Consider the following 19,491-nt stretch of genomic DNA (forward strand, 5'->3'; position numbering starts at 1 on the left):
CGAGTACTGGCATTAAAGATATGCACCACCATCACCTGGCCAACTCAAATTTAATAAAACATATTTTATTACATTTGGAGATGGGGGGGTGTCCATGTCATGGTGCACAAGCAGAAGCCCGGCGATGACCCATGGGAGTAGGTTCCTTTCCCACCAAGTGGGTCCATCCAAGGGGATCAGGCTTAGTGGCAAGTGCCTTCTACCAACTAAGCCATCTCACCAGACCTAATAAATCACTTTATTACAGCAGAGAAACTGAAACCAAAGTAAGCATCCATATGCATATAGTTTGCACCCAAATTCATCTACACTATACCTAAAGACTGTGGAATGCTGTCCCTGACCTCTACTAGAAAACCCTTAGGACACAAAACATCCCAGTTGCTTGAAAACAACCAGTCTGCAGAAGACAGGAATTACTTAAAACCTCAAGTGGTAAAAACAAATGCTGGTTCACTGGCACCACAATAAACAGACTTATCGAGCTGGCAGTTTCACTGTAAGGTGCTGAGTTGCTTAGGGAGCTGGCACTTAATTTGGGGAAGGATGGTGGTGATGTGCAGTCAGCTCAAGTACAGCCTCTACATTCCAGGAAAACTTATACCCTTAACCTCAAGAAAAATCATTTTTTTATACTTTTTACTCCTGGGCTCTAAAACCATAGATCCTGTGTCTCCCAAAGAAGACTGGGTTTTTAAATAAAATAACAAGGGTACATGCTTAGAAACCAGCCTTTCCAGTCAGGCCTTGCACATGCTGTCCACAGGAGCACAATCAGTTGCTAACCTTCCTGTCTTTGTTTTCTCACCTGTGAATGGAGGTTACAGTGCATGCATCACATGGATTACTGTGCAATTAAATGAGTGTATGTGGTTACTTCACTAGCATTTCCCCTTATATACTTAACTGCTGTTTATTCAGAATCCAAATAACAAACCAACTGCTTAGAGAGTGGGCCCAAAAAGCACTACTGATGCATTATGTTGTTGCATGCCAGGAGGCGCTTGTTGTTTAACTGTAAAGGTAAACTCTACCCATATAAGCTCAGTAACCTCCTTCGTGTTCTGTCTTTTTGCACACACCATGAAAAACGGGAATGAAGAATGCCTTCACAACAGCAAAAATGAATGGCATAGCATTTCAAGGCTTTGAAAACTGATCGTCTGAAAACTGAACAGAGATGTTCAGTTATAATACTGCAGCTTCCAAATGTCCTTTATATTTAAATTGTTCCTGTGTGACTGAGAACAAAGGATACTGACATCTGTTTATGAAGATGTCGTGGTGAAATCCAATACACTAGTTAGAAATTTTGATAAAAGAAATAAAATTTAAAAATTAAATGTCCCAGGGCTGGAGAGATGGCTCAGAGGTTAGGAGCACTGTCTGCTCTTCCAGAGGTCCTGAGTTCAACTCCCAGCAACCACATGGTGGCTCCCAACCATCTGTAATGAGATCTTGTGCCCTCTTCTGGCCTGCAGGTACACATGCAGGCAGAACACTGTATACATAATAAATAAATGAATCTTTTTTAAAAAAAATTAAATGTCCCTAATAAGGTCAGTGACAGGCTGGGAGTGGTGGGTCATGCCTTTAATCCCAGTACTCAAGAGGCAGAGGCAGGCCGATCTTTGAGTTTGAGGCCAGCCTGGTCCACAGAGTAAGTTGAACAGGCTCCAAAACTACACAGAGAGACCCTGTGTCAAAAAAAAGTCAGTGATAACATTATAATTATTGATGGATGACATTCAAATTAACAATGTTTTGGCTAATACCCAAACACACTAGTCAGAAGTTTACTGTTCCCTCATAGTTTTAGATTGTAACTTCTTTAGACACATTGTCTGTTACACAAGAAGCCAAGTTTACCATGTATGTCATAGATCCCAATAACAGTCTCAAGCATTTGAAAACTAAGCAGGAAGGTGTAAAGAGCAGTAGAATGTTTGCCTCGCATGTGCTGACGCACCATAGTTTCTGAAACAGTAAACTGAAAGAATATTCAATTAAGACTTCCCTGTAAGCACACAGTCTGAAGTTCCTGAAAATCAGTATATTTGGCAACAACTAAAATTACATAAGAGATGCCAAGATCACCGGGAGGTGGTGGCGCATGCCTTTAATCCCAGGACTCAGGAGGCAGAGGCAGGAAGATCTCTGTGAGTTCAAGACCAACCTGGTCTACAAAAGCTAGTTCCGGGACAGCCTCCAATGCTACAAAGAAACCCTGTCTCAAAAAACCAAAAACCCAAAAAAAAAAAAAAAAAAAAAAAAAAAAAAAAAAGAAGGAAGGAAGGAAAAGAAAAAGATGCCAAGATCAAAATCAGGCTGATCTCCAATATCTGCTTAATCAATCAGCTCATCATACTTCTCTGGAAATCTGTGAAATTTCTAAACTCAACAGATGGTGATGGTGCACACCTTTGATGCTAACACTGGGGAGGCAGAGCCTTTGATTACAAAGAATCCACCTGCAGCGTCTAGAAAATTTCAACTCACTTTTCCAAAGCCCAGAGAACTGTTTGTTGGCTTACTATTTGTCAAGAACATTAACCTCTTCCTTTTTTTTTTTTTTCCTCAAAAATGTCCTGGTCTTTCCTCTGGCACATGACCTCCAACCTTTAGATATAGCTCATTCTTTGACATCGGGGGAGCCACATAACCCTTACTGAATTGTCATCCTCGCCTCTCAGAGCTAGGAGTAGAGTATAACTCTTCAGTGCAGAATTTAAGTGCTTATACTTGTCTTTTAAAAATTATCTGTACAAAATATTTTCAGGCTCCCCAGATCTTGGAGATTTTGAAACCACACCAGCTACAATTAAGATGCACAGCATTTTCCAAAGGTACTTTTCTTTTTTTTTTCTTTTTGGTTTTTCGAGACAGGGTCTCTCTGTGGCTTTGGAGCCAGTCCTGGAACTAGCTCTGGTAGACCAGGCTGGTCTTGAACTCACAGAGATCTGCCTCCGGAGAGATCTCATTCTTTAGTTCTGACTGTCCTAGAAACTCACACAGGCTGACCTCAAACTCACAACAATCTTCCTCCCTCGTGTTAGAACTACAGGCATGAATTACCAGGCTCATCTCTCAGACTAGATGATTTCTAAAGCTAAACTGCAGTAGAAATATCCTTGAGTTAGTTAGAAGTAGTTATTGAAATATCTCTAAGTAATGGCATTTGGAAGCCAAAAATTGTAAAGAAATGTTCAGGATTGAAATGGGAGCTACTAAATCTACATGAAAACGAAATGTTGGTTTGGTTTGGTTTTGAGGCAGGGTCTCATGTAACCAAGGATGACCTATAACCCAAGCTGATCATAACCAAGGATAATCTTAAACTTCTGCTCTTCCTGCCTCTACCTAGTGAGAGCTGGGAGCACAGGAATAACTACCACACTAAGTGTTGTGTAGTGCTAAGAACAGAAGCCAGAGCTTCATGCACGTCAACAAACAGAGCCACATCCCCAGACTCAAGGGTAAACTATTTAAATTGAAATATTTGTTCTATCTCAGGCAGGAATAAGTGACTGCAGAGAGAGGTCACTTTCAAAGGGAATTCCGTTATCTGTAAATATTTAATTCTTTTTAGGATTTTCTTCTCCCAGAAAAAAAAAAAAAAAAAAAAAAAAAAAAAAAAAAAAAAAAAAACTATCTGGGGTTTGATTCACGTTAGTAAAGGAAATAGGATAGAAAACAAGAAAACCAAGACTGGCTTCATGCTGATTATGTTGTCATAATGAAAACATGGAAATCAAGTATACTACTTTGAAGTGCACTCAAGCCTTACCCTACACTAGGCAGTGGTGGTTCACACCTTCAATCCCAGCACTTGGAGGCAGAGGCAGGTGGATCTCTTTGAGTTCAAGGCCAGCCTGAACTACACAGCAAGTTCCAGGACAGCCAAGGCTGTTACACAGAGAAATCCTATCTCAAAAACATCTTACCCTACTAAAAAGATTTAAAACAATCATTTACTAAACTTTTGTTTCAAAGTTTAAAAGTTTCCTTGCTTCAATTTTCCCAAGAAATATTACTAGTAGGTTGTCTTATTCACCAAATTCTAATTCTTTATAGCAGCTTAAAGGGATTCCCCCTAGATTTTCCCTCAATGTATCAAACAACAAAGTATTCAACCTGAAAGCACTACAAAAAAAAAAAAGCATGCTATGATTAACAAAAATATTAAGTACACTTTAATATAAAGCTTTCAGGCAAATTTTTAAAGCAAGTAGAGTAATGAATAATAAATATGCCACATACCTTCCACAGTGGACACTTGAACAAGTCAAACAGACCCAGGGGCTTTTGTTGGACCTGCACACTAATAAAAAGAAAAATACAACATTGTATTTGGATTGTGTTATTTTCCATTGTTCCCAAATCTCTAACGGTATCCTGTGATTATAAATTCCACGGCTGCACAGGATTTTGAGGTCAGGAATCACACCCCAGGAGTGAGCTTACAGAAATGACTGTCTATCAAAAGCTGTATCACAAAGAATTTAAATGCACACCCACACAATGCTGTGCGATTTTACCCGACTCAATTCAACTAGGTTAGCCACAGATTAAACATGTGTACACATGTTCCCTCTATTACATATTCTCTTTTACAGTCTCCCAACAGGTTAATGGACTAGTTTCCCATTAAAAGCATTGGTGAGTTTTATTTTCTTTTTAAGTCTCTTTTAATCACATATCTTTGCCATCCGGGTCATATACAACTATAAATAGCAACTCTTCCTTTATTTAGAGTATAACCTTAAGTCACAGTTAAGACTAATCCTAGTTTTCTAAAAGTGCTTTGCAAAAAATGTCAAATAAAATGCACATAATTCTTGATGATGGTGTCAATACGACAATTATTTTCATATAAGTGTTACAGCTGAGCCAGGCAGGATAGGGTGTAGAAATTTTTAAAGCATTGATTACAATTTTTTGGTTGGGCTGCTATGACTCAGTGATAGGACATTTGCCTAACATGTTGGAACCCCTGTGTTTGATTGCCAGCAACTTATTTTTTCATTTCCTCATTCAATTATCCAAAAGTCCAATATGTAATAGTATAAATTTAACTCTGGATCACTTTAAGAATAGAACAGGTCATAAAATGAAAGTTTACTTCATGTTAAGATCTTATGAGCTGGGCAGTGGTGACACACACTTTTAATGCCAGTACTCAGAGGCAGAGGTAGATGGATCTCTGTGAGTTTGAAGCCAGTTTGGTCTACATAGCAAGTACCAGGACTACACAGAGAAACCCTGTCTTGAGAAACCAAAATGAAGGTGGAAATAAAAAGATCTTATTATAAAAGGAAGCTTCAGTTTATAGATAGTAAGTTTCAGAAGTATAATCATAAGATGAATACACTCCCCACAGAAACAGTACTGTTTCCAGACTCTTCTATGAGAAGCTGGAGGCAATGTGTGTGTGTGTGTGCATGCATACGCGCACACACACAAAAGTCACATAATCAATAAAATGTTTACAGTCTGAATACAGAGTCTATTCAGCAAAATGTAAAAATATTAGGCCAAAGCGTTTTAAATATTTTAATATTAAATTAAATGCTAATGTCTGAGAAAAGTGAGAAGACTGTAGAGTTATGGACATTCAAAGAGTTAAATCTGAGAATTTACAAGAACTCTTTAATACTCTTAATTATACTTCAAGGTGGTATCAAGGCAGAGGAGCCATGTAGCATATTTCTTATGTCTTTGCACCTGATTGCACATTGGGCTCATCTGACATCTGAAAAGTAGGTTCTTATCTATCACTCAGATTATAAAGATTCCTCAAACTGCAGTACCCCAACCCAAACACCCCCTCAACAAAATTCTCCATTTCCTTATGTTCTTGAAGGCCTAGTCTCAAGCTGTCCTCTCAGCCCTTAGAAGACACCTTAGACAAGAGGACAACACTGGGAAGAAGACCCTTCCCACTGCCTCTTCAGCCACGACTTCAGAACCTTCCTTCATCCCTGTTCTCGCCTAAGCCTCAAGCAAGTTGGAAATTCAGTTCCTGTGCACTGGAATGAAAAACCTTGCTGTTTTTCTGAGGTAGCCAGGCTCAAGACACTAGCAGCAGTAACACATATTAGGAAAGATAAGTGGATGCAAGATCCCCAGCCTCAGACTCACACATTCAAACTAGCAAACTCTCTTATTACAATTCAGAAAGGTGTCGGGCAGTGGTGGCACATGCCATTAATCTCAGCACTTTCGAGGCAAAGGCAGGTGGATCTCTGTGAGTTTGAAGCCGGCCTGGTCTACAGAGCTTGAGTTCTAGGATATCCAGAGCTACACAGAGAAACCCTGTCTCAGAAAATACAAAAAACAAGAATTCAGAAAGGTGAGGACTGGATGCCCAGATTGTAGTACTGGCTCTACCATCATTACCAGAAACAAGAGTGAGAATACCACGACTCCTTTCCATGTCCTCACTGTGAAATGGAGAGTAGGTAGTGACTAACATACCCTCTAAAATCCTAACATTCTAAAAGCAGGATAGAACTAGGGGATAAAGCCACTCGAATCACCTCCTTATAAATAAAATTCTTCCAATTCTTTCTACCTAATTTTCTTAAAAGGCTTAAACCAGGACTGGAGAGATGACTCAGCAGGTAAGAGAACCCTACTCTTGCAGAGGACCCAGTTCCCAAAACCCACATGGCAACTCATAACCATCTGTAACTCCAGTTTTAGGGGACCCAACACTCTGGCTTCCAAGAGCACCAGGCATGCACATGGTGCATAGCATGCAAGCAAACACATTAAACAAACATAAATAAACTTTTTTTCCAATGATTTTTCTTACTTATTAAAATGACACACATGTATTTTATACATCAGGAAAATAATAAATTTTCATAAAGCAATAGTTGTATTTGTTTCATGGGTTTGCCAACCTTTTCTTTTTTCTTTTTTTGGTTTTTCGAGACAGGGTTTCTCTGTGGCTTTGGAGCCTGTCCTGGAACTTGTTCTGTAGACCAGTTTGGCCTCAAACTCACAGAGATCCGCCTGCCTCTGCCTCCTGAGTGCTGGGACTAAAGGTGTGCGCCACCAATGCCCGGCTTGCCAACCTTTTTCTAAAAGAGACATTATTGTTAGTCTATGGGGAAACAAGAGGTTTAACCAAAGAATAAGTGCTAATGTAGTATCATTTTCTAAGCCTAATGGTTTTCAGATGTTTTTCCCACATTCTACCCCACTGCCTGTTAGTAACAGCACCTCACTACATACAGCAGGAGGGCTCTGGAGGGGGATGAGAAGTACTTAAAATCACTATGCAAACTACCACAGACAAACACTGATGCAACAGGGAAACACATAGCCTTACCCACATACACAATCTTAAACCTGAAACATCCTAAAAATTTTAGCAACCCAAACAATACCCTTCTTTAAAATAAACCTCATTCATAGTTAGCTAATATTTCTATAGCACCCACTGTTATTATGATGCCAGAAACTATTACAACTTTCGTGACTATCACCTCATTTAATCCCTTACAATCCCAGGAGGTATGAACTATATTCAGAAAACAGGCGTTAGGAAGTTACATTATTTTGCTAATTTGCTCAGAGACAGCTGGAATGCAAATTCATATGGTGTTTGAAGGAAGAGTCTGGTACTAAGCAGTAGGTCAAAAACATGCTACTTAGTCAGTCCATGTCAACCCCAAATTCTTAATCCTCTTGACTCATTCTCCAAAATACCTGATTTATAGGCTTAAGTCACCACAGGGGAAAGGCCATAATTTGTTTGTTGATCCTTGTTTTGTGTTTGTGGATTGTATCTCATTGTGCTGTCCAAATTAGTCTGGAATGCTCCCTGGGCTTATTCTCCTGCCTCAGCCTCCGGAGTGGCTGGGACTACAGGCATGTACCACACATGCAAATGCACCACATCATTTGACTTCGTTTCTGTTTTTAAAAGACACCTTTTAAACTATATGCTTCTGTATCTGCACCTGCTAAGAAATTGTTTTAAAGTCTGGACATATAGACAGTAACTGTTAAAAACAGTTATGTAAACTGGTACATGCCTTTAATCCCAGCACTTGTGAGGCAAAAGCAAATGGATCTCTGAGCTTAAAGCCAGCCTAGTCTACAGAATGAGTTACAGGACAGCCAGGGCTACACAGAGAAACCCTGTCTCAAAAAACAACCTCCCTCCGAAAAAGAACAATGTCAGAAACGGAGACATAGGAACCTGTTCTCACTTTCAACTATATAATATATAACACTTCAAACTATATTACTTCTTTCATATTAACAAATTTAGCTGGATGGTGGTGACGCATACCTTTAATTCAGCACTCAGGAGGCAGAGGCAGATGGATCTCTGTGAGTTCGAGGCCAGCCTGATCTACAGAACGAGTTCCAGGATGGGCTCCAAAGCTACATAGAGAAACCCTGTCTCGAAAAAACAAAAACAAATTTGATGTTCCAAATTTCTACAAATTTACACTAGCAGACATAATTTTTAAGTATCAGTGGTAAATTAAATAAAAACCTGAATATTATAACTATGGATCTGTAAAAATATAATCAAAGTATTTTAATTTAATAGTGAAGTATGTACACACACTCCACATAAGATCCAACAGTAAAAGTACTGTCCTCTTAAAATTTAAGGATTAAAGTGGCATCATTCATCATAAAGGGTCTCTAATTTAAGTAGAAATATAATTCATACTAACCCACTTTCCCTGAAATCAAGAGCAAGGCGTGAAATGCTTTATAGCTATTAGGTTTCCAGAGAACAAGACAACATGGAGTTCTTAGACAGAGCAATGGTAGGCAGCCAGGCCAGAAGGGTGAGTCAAGGAGGACTGTAGGTGCCTATGTAGAGATCAAAACAAAGAGGAGAGCAAGCATGAACACCAAAGCCCAAGTAGGTAAACATGCCAGGCAAAGACTCAGGGAAGATTGCAGAACCAGAGTTCAGGGCTGAAGCAAGGAAGACTGGGAAGCACAGCTCAGTCTTCTTGAAAACCTTTTCCACTCTTCTCTTTTTACCTTTGTCCCTGTCTTCTTCCAGGCTGGCAATCAGTCTCTCTTGAATCATTAGATAAGTAAATTATCTATTAGTAAAGTCAGTTAAGCATTTGTCATAACAGTTTTCCCTTTCTGCTAAGTTGCTGTGGTTGTTCCCACTAAGAGTTCTCCCTTCTCATTCCCTGAATCTGTAACCGCCCCGGGCAGCTGAATATGACAGTGATTCCATGCAAATCCAAGTCTTACGAAACACAGCACTTCCCCTTGCTATTGTCTAGAATGCTTGCTCAAGGGGAGGTTGGCCACCATGTGAGAAGTCTGACTACTGAAACAGACATACTGTAAGCCTAAACTGAAGAGATCAGAGGAAATGACATCATGAGAGCACAGAGAAGTCATCATTTACAGAGACATGTGAGTTAAGATGTTCTAACTACATATACTCTGCCTGATGAAATCCTAGACAAGTTTTTTTCTGACCCATAAAATTGTAAGCAAAGCACTTAGTTATTTAGAATTACTAGGATGAGGTGACAAATAACTACCCAGCATGGAACATCTTCCCATCTTCCATTTCCAAGCAGCTCACCAGCATTACTGGCATTATTAGTTATGTGAGCAAGGGAACATTAAGGAATTCCACCAACAGGAATCGAAGCTGTCCAAAGGCATGACAAGGCAGTGAAGGTTAAGGCATTGCAGTCTGTGTTGAACTAACCTGCTTTATATTGAGGATCTTTCTGTACTGAACAGTAATACAGAAACTCAAAAGCTCAAAGTCATGTGTGCTCCCGGCCCTAAGTCTGGTTAATTCATTAGTAAGTATAAACATCATTGCTAATGTTTCCCTATATTACATTAAAAAAAAAACCCACCTCGATGCTTTAGAATAATCCTTCTGTACACTGTGAATACATATTACTCTCATTGGTTAATAAAGAAGCTGACTGGCCAATAGCTGAACAGGGCAAGGTTAGACAGGAGAGCCAAACTGAGAATGCCGGAAGAAGGGCAGAGTCTGAGGAGTTGCAAGCAGAAACAGGGAGAAGCAAGATGGACATGCCATACTGAGAAAAGGTACCAAGCCAGGTGGCGGAAGGTAGGTAAGAAATATGGGTTAATTTACAATGTAAGAGTTAGATGGTAACAAACCTGAGCTCTTAGCTGAGCATTTACAATTCATATTAAATCTCTAAGTAGTTATTTGGGAGCAGCTGCCGGCACAGGAAAACTGCCTACAACTCAGTAACAAATAGTAGCTAAAAATCTTCAAAGTTAACTCTGTTCTAGTTGAAGATTCTTTAAAAGCACCCGAGGTGATTACAAGACTCCCTTTCCTCTTCACAAAAAGCTACAAAGCTAATCCTTCAATCCTTTTGCTTCTCTGGATTATGTTATTTAATAACCATTCTAAGAAACCTCAGATTGTACTAAAGGTTTAACGTGGAAAACTGAATAATTTAACAGTTGAAGATACCTACAACATATGTTTCTAATTCTGACTCCACCCCAAGTGTTCTGATATTGTGACTTGATTCCCACCATACCCAACAATGCCTGATACCAGGCTTCCCCAGGATCAGGAGCCCACATCTTAATCAGAACCCCAAGATTTCTGAGAAGGTATTAGAAACACAGTGATCAGAACTTCTTCGAGCATTGTTTGAATTAGGCAAAAACCTTGATCAATGACCCCCCAACCCTAACGAAAGAACACTTCCTTTTTCAAACAATTATATGGAATAAATTGGCTGCCTTTACAGGAATTAACTACTTCTTTTGTAGACTCCAAGTAAACATGTTAGTCTTGAATGTAATGATACAAGCATGAACTTTAGAGCCCAAAATCTACCATTTTTTAATTCTGTTGCTTTAACCTAATAACAGTTGGTTCCAGAGACTGCTTCTTTACCACCAGATGGGACATGACTATCTCACATGGCTATGGTTAAGGACTTCTTAAGAAATATGAAGCAAGCCAGGCGGTGGTGGTGAATACTTTTAATCCCAGCGCTGGGGAGGCAGAGACAGATGGATCTCTGTGAGTTCAAGGCCAGCCTGGTCTACAGAGTGAGTTCCAGGATAGCCAAAGCTTACACAGAAAAACCCTGTCTCAAAAATTAAAACAAGAAAATACATCTGAAAACATTTTCACAGAGAAATCTCTAATACATAGATAGCATTAGCCAGCAAAAGTCTCTCAGAAAACCCTATGCCTAACTTAAATTATATTCAAAGCTACATTAAATGGAATAAAATATCTGACTTTAATAAGTTTATTTCAAAATTGTTACAACTACCTTAGTGTTAGAATAATTAAATTAGACATGTCTAGTGTATTATCTAGGAAATAAAATACACCTAGAAGCACATCCTGAGAGATTCAAACACCTTAGTAAGATGCTAGTCAGTTCATACATTTAAGTAGTAGGCTGGATAGATGGCTCAGCTGGTAAGAGCACTTGTCGTTCTTGCAGAGGACCAGGTTTGGTTCCCAGCACCCACATGGTGGTTCATAACCATCCCTATTCTCCAGTTCCAGGGGATCTGATACCCTCTTCTGACCTCCAGGGGCACCAGACATACATGTGGTGCATATACATACAGGCAAAACATTAATACATATAAATAAGTTTAAAGGAAAAATGTAAGAACATTTAAAGAACTGGAGTAAATCAAATACCCAAACCACTGAAATATAGCAAACTCAGAGGCATTTGGACCCCATACTAGATCTTGGCTCACTAATTTAATCCACTGAAATATACCTTGGTATCTATTCTGTTTTCGATGTGTGTGTGTGTGTGTGTGTGTGTGTGTGTGTGTGTGTGTGTGTGTGTGTGATGTGGGTCTGTTTCTTTAAAGATTTAATTGTGTGGGTGTGAGCACATGCACTCCACATTGTGTGAGGGAGTCCACAGTAGCCAGAAGAGGTTCCGTATAACCTAGATTTGAAGTTACAGGCAGTTGTGTACTCCCTAACATTAGTGCTGGGAACCAAATTCCAGGTCTTGGAAGAGCAGCAAGCACTTTTCACCACTGAGCCACATCGTCAGTCCCTCCTCACTTTTTTTTTTTTTTTTTTTTGAGGGGGGCCTTTCAAGACAGGATTTCTCTGTATATTTTGGAGCCCATCCTGCAACTCACTAGACCAGGATGGCCTTGAACTCAGAGATCTGCCTGCCTCTGCCTCCCAAGTGCTGGGAAATAAAGGAGTGTGCTACCACCACCCAGCTCATTTTTTTTTATATAGGGTCTCCATTGAACCTGGAGCTCACCAATTTGATTTAAGTGGTTGGCCGGTGAGCACCACTGACTTCTTTTGCCTCAGGCTCACCCCACACCCCAATACTGGTACTACAGATTAGCACTGCCACACCAGGCTTTTATGTGGGTGCTAAGGTGCTGAACTCAGAGCCCCCGGAATGTGTGACAAGGAGCCTTACCTACTGGGCCATTTGTCCAGCCTGGTATCTCGTCTTAATTCACTGTCAGTACATATTATCAATATAGCAACAAATGAAAATGTCGAAGTTCAGACAAAAAAAATATGATAAAGTATTTTTTTTTTCTTCTTGCTTGAGACAGGGTCTTCTAGTGAGCCTCTTGACTCAGTCCAGGAGCATCAGCCTCCATAAGTGCTGCAACTGGAAACACATGCCACCACACCTAGCTTCTTCATAAGATCGGTCCTGTATTTCAGCATCCATTAGGGAATACCGGTCAAGTCATTTCAAAATGTTTTCAATTTCTAACTTTTATTTTTAGCAAAGAAGTGAGTAAGAGTGACTTCCAAGTCACACAGGTTTAAGATGTGGTTAACTTTTCTGGGCCGGCAGAAAAGTTTTCTACCCTAGATAGCTCAGTTCTTCCTTAACCACCTCATCCTGTGAGTCTCCTTCCAGACTGTTCCGTGTCAGGGCATATAGTTTTCTGTGTACCTCAGACTTCTCAGAGGCACAGGAAATCTGCTGTGTGAGCTCCAGTCACCCCTCACAGAGATCATTTATGTCAGAGTATGCATAACCCACTCAGGTCAGTTGTGGTGGGGAGCTATTCTACCAACTTTCACATGGGTAGCAGAAGCTTTCCTTCGGATTTCACTGCATACGAATCAGAATGAGATTAGAAGTCATTAATCACCTCAGAGGACTAGGTGGGATCTTTTTTTCTAGACTACTGTCTTATCCTACAGTCACTCTGTAATCCTGAGGCAGAACAAGGTAACACAGAGGAAACTAATGTAAATTAAAAGAAAGAAGTCTCAGGAAGAGCTGGCTCGCAGCAGTCTTGAGGGAACAGCACTGGTAAGAATGTGCATTAGCAATAGTCCACTGCATAGTATGAACCTTGACCCAAACCATATGAGCAGTTATTTCCTAACTAAGACAGTTCCCAAGACAACTTCCAACTGATTTCAAGTCAGAAAAACAATTTCAGTGAAGTATTTCATTTCAACGGCCTTGACTATTTTAGTAAAACCACAGGAGATGGGAATAAAAAGGCAGGCAAACATCCATATATTATTATAAAATCACACATTACTGCTTACACAATCAAAATGTTAAATGTTTATTCATCCTCCAAGGAGCCCAGTAATTAATAGTAATAATAATAATAATAACTTATGTGTACAAAGCTGTTAGTTGTAGCTGCATTGTTAACTACAGAGTACTCTAAACAAGTCTCACACATGGAAGACCAGCTGCATTTCAATGTGACACACCCACAAATGGATACAGTAAAAAACAATAAATCAATAGAAGATGGACAAATGGACAGATAGATGAACGAGAGGGGAATGGAGAGAAGAGGAAAAAAGGTAAGGCGTAAGGCCCAGGAAATGGTTCAGTCAATAGAGTGCTTTCTTTGAAAGCACAAGGATCTGAGTTTTAGCACCAGAACCACATTTTAAAAAGCTAAGCATGGCCAGGTGGTGGTGGTAGACACCTTTAGTCCTAGCACTGGGAAGGCAGAGACAGGCAAGTCTCTGAGTTCAAGATCAGGCTGATCTACAGAGTGAGTTCCAGGACAGTCATGGCTATTACAAAGAGAAATCTTGCATCCCCCCACCCAAAAAAAAGGGGGGGGGGGAGGAAGTGGAGAAGGGGAGGGGAATGGAAGGAAGGAGAAGGAGGGGGAGGGGAAAGGGGAGAAGCAGCAGCAAGGAATGATGGATTCTGCTTATAATCTCATCCCTGGGGAAGTGAAGACAGAAACAACAGGGTTTCTGAAGTTCACTAGCCAGCCAGTCCAGTCAAATCACTGTGCTCCAAGTTCAGTCATGTCTAAAAAAATAAAGCGGTAGGCTACCAAAATTGTTGAGCAGGTGAAAGCACTTGCTGGGCAAACCTGATAAACTGGCAAACTTGATAAACTAAGTTCAATCCCTGGAACCCACAGTAGAAGGGTAAAACTGACCCCCAAAAGTTATTCTGTGACCTATACAAACAATAATATTAATTAATTAAAAATAAGGTGGGAAGTGTTAGAGGAAAACACCAACATTAACCTCTGGCCTCCACCATACACATGCACATAACCCAAAGAAAACAAAAAAATTCCTACAAGGAGTGATATTCTTTATTTTCTTTGTTTTTTTTTCTTTTTTTGTGATGTTCAAGATCTAATGTTAAATTACAGAAAGCATAGTTTGCTGGCTCTCGTGAAAGAAGGTGGGAATTCCTATGTAACTGCACAGTTGATAAAAAGCAACAGAAAGGATAAATTAGAAATTAAACTGTTACCCAGGAGGTAAGGGAGAGTGGGTGGGAAGGGACGGTATAGTGACAATTCTTACTTAGAATAACTTTTTATGAAATTTAACCTTTGAAACAATGTTAATGGTCTATTTACTCAAAATGTGACCTAAAAACAGCAAGGATCAAGGGGAAAATCTAAAATGGAGGTCAAATGCACACAAATGGGTGAAGCTGTATTTCAAATAAGTGCATGGAAGGAGAGGCATGGCTAGTTCTGATTTTGAACATACTGCTTCATATACTGTTCATGTGTAGACAAAACCAACTGTGTAACTGCTGAACTCTAATTATGAGAGCACCTTTTGCAATGGTATGGGCTAGTGAATCTGGAACTTATTTCTCTGATTATAGATTTAGGCAAGTGAGTACACATACTACAGGTGATGGGAACCAGCCTCTCCACATTGAGCATATCCAGCAAATATGGAAGGGGCAGGGGGTCAGCCCACGGTGTTGAAAAGAATCATGGCTGTTGGCGGGAACTCATGGTCAGACAGACAAAAACATACACACCAACAATGGCAGACATACCTATTCATTCATACTTCTTACTCAGATCTTTCTGCTGGGATATCTGAGTTTACAACATTATTCCCAACCAAAACAAATGAGGGCTACTTGGAGAAATGACTGATTCCAAGGCTGGGAACAAGATGTGCATGGGACATCTTGTAATGTCAGAAAGAAAAGGCCCAAAGGATGAATTAAAAAAAAAAAAAAAAAAAAAGAGCTGGGCAGTGGTGGTGCACACACCCTTAATCCCAGCACTTAAGAGACAGAGGGAGGAGGATCTCTGTGAGTTTAAGGCCAGCCTGGTCTACATGGTGAGTCCTAGGACAGCCAGAGATATACAAAAAAAAAAAAACAACAACAACAACAAACAACTAAAAGTATACCAAACTAAAAGTAGCAGACCAGCCTCTTGCTTTCTCCCCTAACTAAAACCGTACTCAACTGAAAATAAACACAACCTTCAGGATAAAGAGAACTCATGAGGCCACCAAAATAGACAAAAGAGTGTGTAAGTCAAGAAGAAATCAGAAGAGCAGAGAGATCTTAGTAATCCCAAGGAGGCTGCTAAAGCTATGTGACAAAAGAGTGCAGATGGGACCAGGCTCAGCACACTGGGATTGCATGGATAGAGGGGGTAAGGTTGGAGCTTTAAAAAAAAGGGGGGGGGGTCCATAAGTGGTATGGAGTCATGAAAGACATCCTGTATGCCAAAGTCAAAACACTAGACAGAGCCCAGGGAAGATGGGAAGCCATGGTCCTCTCTACAGAGTGCTGAGTATCTACTTGCAGGAAAGAAGGTGGCTGGCTTGCTTCCTGCCTCTTAGGGAAGCTCAGGTGGCTTGCTTCCTGCCTTTTAGGGAAGTTCATGTAGATGCCTATCCACTGGCAGAGCTACACAGTGCTACACTTACACAAAAAGACAAGGGTAAAACAGATCTTTAAAGAAAATCTCCAATCCAAAAAGAATCATGTTATTATTTATTGTGTGTGATGTGTATGTAAAAGGCATGTGTCACAGCCCAGGTGTGGGGGTCAAAGAAAAACTCAGAGGTTGGTTTGTAGGTTCCAAAGATCATACTCTGGTCATCAGGCTTGCACAGCCAGCTGTTTTTAACTACTGAGCCATCTCACTGGCCATCATTTTTAAAAAGAAGAATGGAGCTGGAGAGATGGCTGAGTGGGCAACAGCAGCTATTGTTCTTACAGAAGACCTGCATTTGTTTCCCAGCACCCACAGAGCAGCTCATAACTGTCTAGAACTCCAGTTATCTACAGCATCTGATGCCCCTTTCTGACACCCAAGGATACCAGGCACACTGCATATGAAGTACATAGCTGAGAGTGGAGTGCCTAGTATGCACAAAGCCATAAGTTTCATCTCCAACACCAGGACAAAAAGAAAAAGGGAACAGAACCCCCCCAAAAGAAAATCATTTAGGGAACACAGAAAAACATCAAAACAAACTCTAAACCCTAGAAGGATAAAGATACTATAAAAAGGAAACAGGTCTTTGTAAAAGGAATGGTCAGAGGATAAGAAAGGGCTCTTGAAAATTAAAATATAATCAAAATTCAACAGAAACAGGGAAAAAAAAAAACTCAAGGAAACATCCAGAAACTAGACCCAAAAAGCAAGCAAGCAAGCAAGCAAGCAAGCAAGCAAGCAAGCAAGCAAAGAAAGAAAGAAAGAAAGAAAGAAAGAAAGAAAGAAAGAAAGAAAGAAAGAAAGAAAAGAATAAGAACTAACAGTTCTAAATTTCAGTAAAGAAATGGATCACATTTAAGAACATGCACGAGGGGGCTGGAGAGATGGCTCAGAGGTTAAGAGCACTGACTGCTCTTCCAGAGGTCCTGAGTTCAATTCCATATGTTATGAGATCTGGTGCCCTCTTCTGGTGTGCAGATATACATGGAAGCAGAATGTTGTGTACATAATAAATAAAATCTTAAAAAAAAAAAGAACATGCATGAATGCAAGTAAGCACACACTTTTAACTTAAAGGTATGCGATTTAAAGTCTTCTGAGTGCCAGCAAGATGGTTTAGAGGGTGAAAGCACTTGCTGTACACAAGCCTGGATACTGGAATTCCACCCCTGAAATTTACATAAATGTGGACTAGGAAAACAAGTTCCACAAAAGTATCCCTCTGACCTCCCACATATCAATATGCACACACAATAACAAAAAATTTAGTCTCCAGTATTTATCAATAATGAAAGAAAAGTATGCATGTGAAGATGTAACATATTGAACTTTCAGAACACCTAGGCAAAAAATAAAAGGATGTATATGAAAGAGGTAACTAGAAAGGTGATCGGATTTTAAACAGCAACACAATGAACGTGAAAACAAAGCAACAACACCTTTCAACTGGGGGAATTCTTGTCTAGCAACCCACATTCAGCCATTCACTTTAAAGCTATAACGAAAATGCCAGACTTGCAAATGGTCAAAAATTAACCTTCCACGGGAAGGCACCTAGCAATGAAATGCACCAAAAAATAGAATAAAGCAAGAAAAAAATAAAAGCTATGGGATCTGAGCAATGGGAGACCTAACACAAGAAAACAAAGGGAACCACAGCAAAGTTGCCCAGTGAGCCTAGTATACAATCATCCCCAATGGAGCACAGGACTAGGAGTTCTGGGTAGGTCTCAGGAAAAGGGAGATTATCTAGCCTGCTACAGAGGCAGGAACCCAGTATAATCCACCACCCTTGGCCGAGTTATAAAAACATTTGGGAGAAAATATGTCTAAAGTCAAACAATTTTAAAACAGACAATGATTAGAGAAAAACAGTGTTGAACAAGAGAAAATCAGTCACTACATTAACCAAAATTTGTTATCTAGTTATGTTAAGAAGTGAAGATAGGCAACGGTAGGGTAAACAATAAAGTCCTCATTTACCTCAGAAAGTGGGCCAGGAATAAAGCCTCAAACTGATAAATAACTGTGTGTTCTGACAAGTACTCAGGTAACTGAGAGAACAGGCACGTGACGCAGAGCTGGAAGACGGCTATAGACAGCAGGCCTGAGAATAGAGAAGGAAGCTGCTTTTCTATTCAAAGCCCTTTGGTTTTATTAACCAACAATCACGTATATGTGCATTATTTTTCTGAAAACATGAGTTAATTTTTAAAGTGTGTAAGAGTCATATCAATTCATGAATTTGCCCAAATCATATTTTAATTTAAAAAAAATTGTCAGGACATGGGTAGAGTGCCTGCTCAGTGTGTACAAGAGCCTGGGTCAGATCCCAAGCACTGTAGGGAGGGGACCAGGGAAGACTTAAATCTATTACAAAGCATAAAATTTCAAATAGCAGTTCATTTGGGACCATGCCACCTACTCAATTCCTATTTCTGCACTAATTTGTCCTTCTACTATAGCAAATATAATTTCAAAGCTAGCCGAAATGTGTCATCTATATGCTAACAGACCCAGATACCACAGAGCTAAGAGAGGGCATCTGGTCCTGCTGACTTCCACATCGAGGCAAACTGATCCTGAAGGCCCATTGCCCAAATGGCTCAAGTATTTTACTCTATTTTTTAAAAGAACTTCTAAAATCAGTTTTCAACATCATATAGAATGAAGTGATATGTATACCATTTCTTCTATCACAAACTCAAGACTTGTTCAGACCTATTCTGGGGTGGGGGGGGGGAGATCTATAAGGTTATATCTACTCTGCCAGTCTTCAGCTTAAATCCTGTACTGTGTCCTTACCTAAGTGAAAACCAGTCATGGAAGAATGGGGGTTGAAACCATTAAAGCCACAGCAGATTACTAAATCAGAGCCTAAATGGGACACTTTCCTGTCTGGAAAACCAGACACAAATAGCTACACAAAAATTACTAAGAGTTTAATATTGTTTCAAAAATAACTTCCCCTAAGAAGCTGATTATATATAGAGAATGAAAACAAAAGCCATGAATCACTTAAGAATATCTAACATAAATACATATTTCCATGTATTTAATACAGCAAGAACTGATACAAAAATTCTATGCCTCTGTCAACAATTTAAGCAAGAAAATACAGTTAAAGAATAACAACACTTTAAAAAAGATGAATCAAGTCAGTATAAGCACCATATAATTATTTCAAAACAACAGAAAATACACAGATTGTAAGGAAAAAAGCATATATATTAAGGAAGCACTCCCTCCTATAAGTACACAAAGTAACTATGGCATTTACAGACCTCG

General features: G+C 39.7%; 1 protein-coding gene across 1 annotated transcript in view; it reads right to left on the reverse strand.

Moving 5' to 3' along the window:
• Usp3 (ubiquitin specific peptidase 3) overlaps positions 1–19,491 on the reverse strand; it is a 79,444-nt gene that overhangs the window by 49,497 nt on the left and 10,456 nt on the right. The window contains exon 2 of the mRNA XM_027411291.2: positions 4,261–4,321. Within this exon, the coding sequence (XP_027267092.1) occupies positions 4,261–4,321 (61 nt within the window). The remainder of the gene's footprint in view (positions 1–4,260; positions 4,322–19,491) is intronic.

The sequence above is a fragment of the Cricetulus griseus genome, chromosome 4 (genome assembly GCF_003668045.3).
Source record: "Cricetulus griseus strain 17A/GY chromosome 4, alternate assembly CriGri-PICRH-1.0, whole genome shotgun sequence".
Taxonomy (NCBI): domain Eukaryota; kingdom Metazoa; phylum Chordata; class Mammalia; order Rodentia; family Cricetidae; genus Cricetulus; species Cricetulus griseus.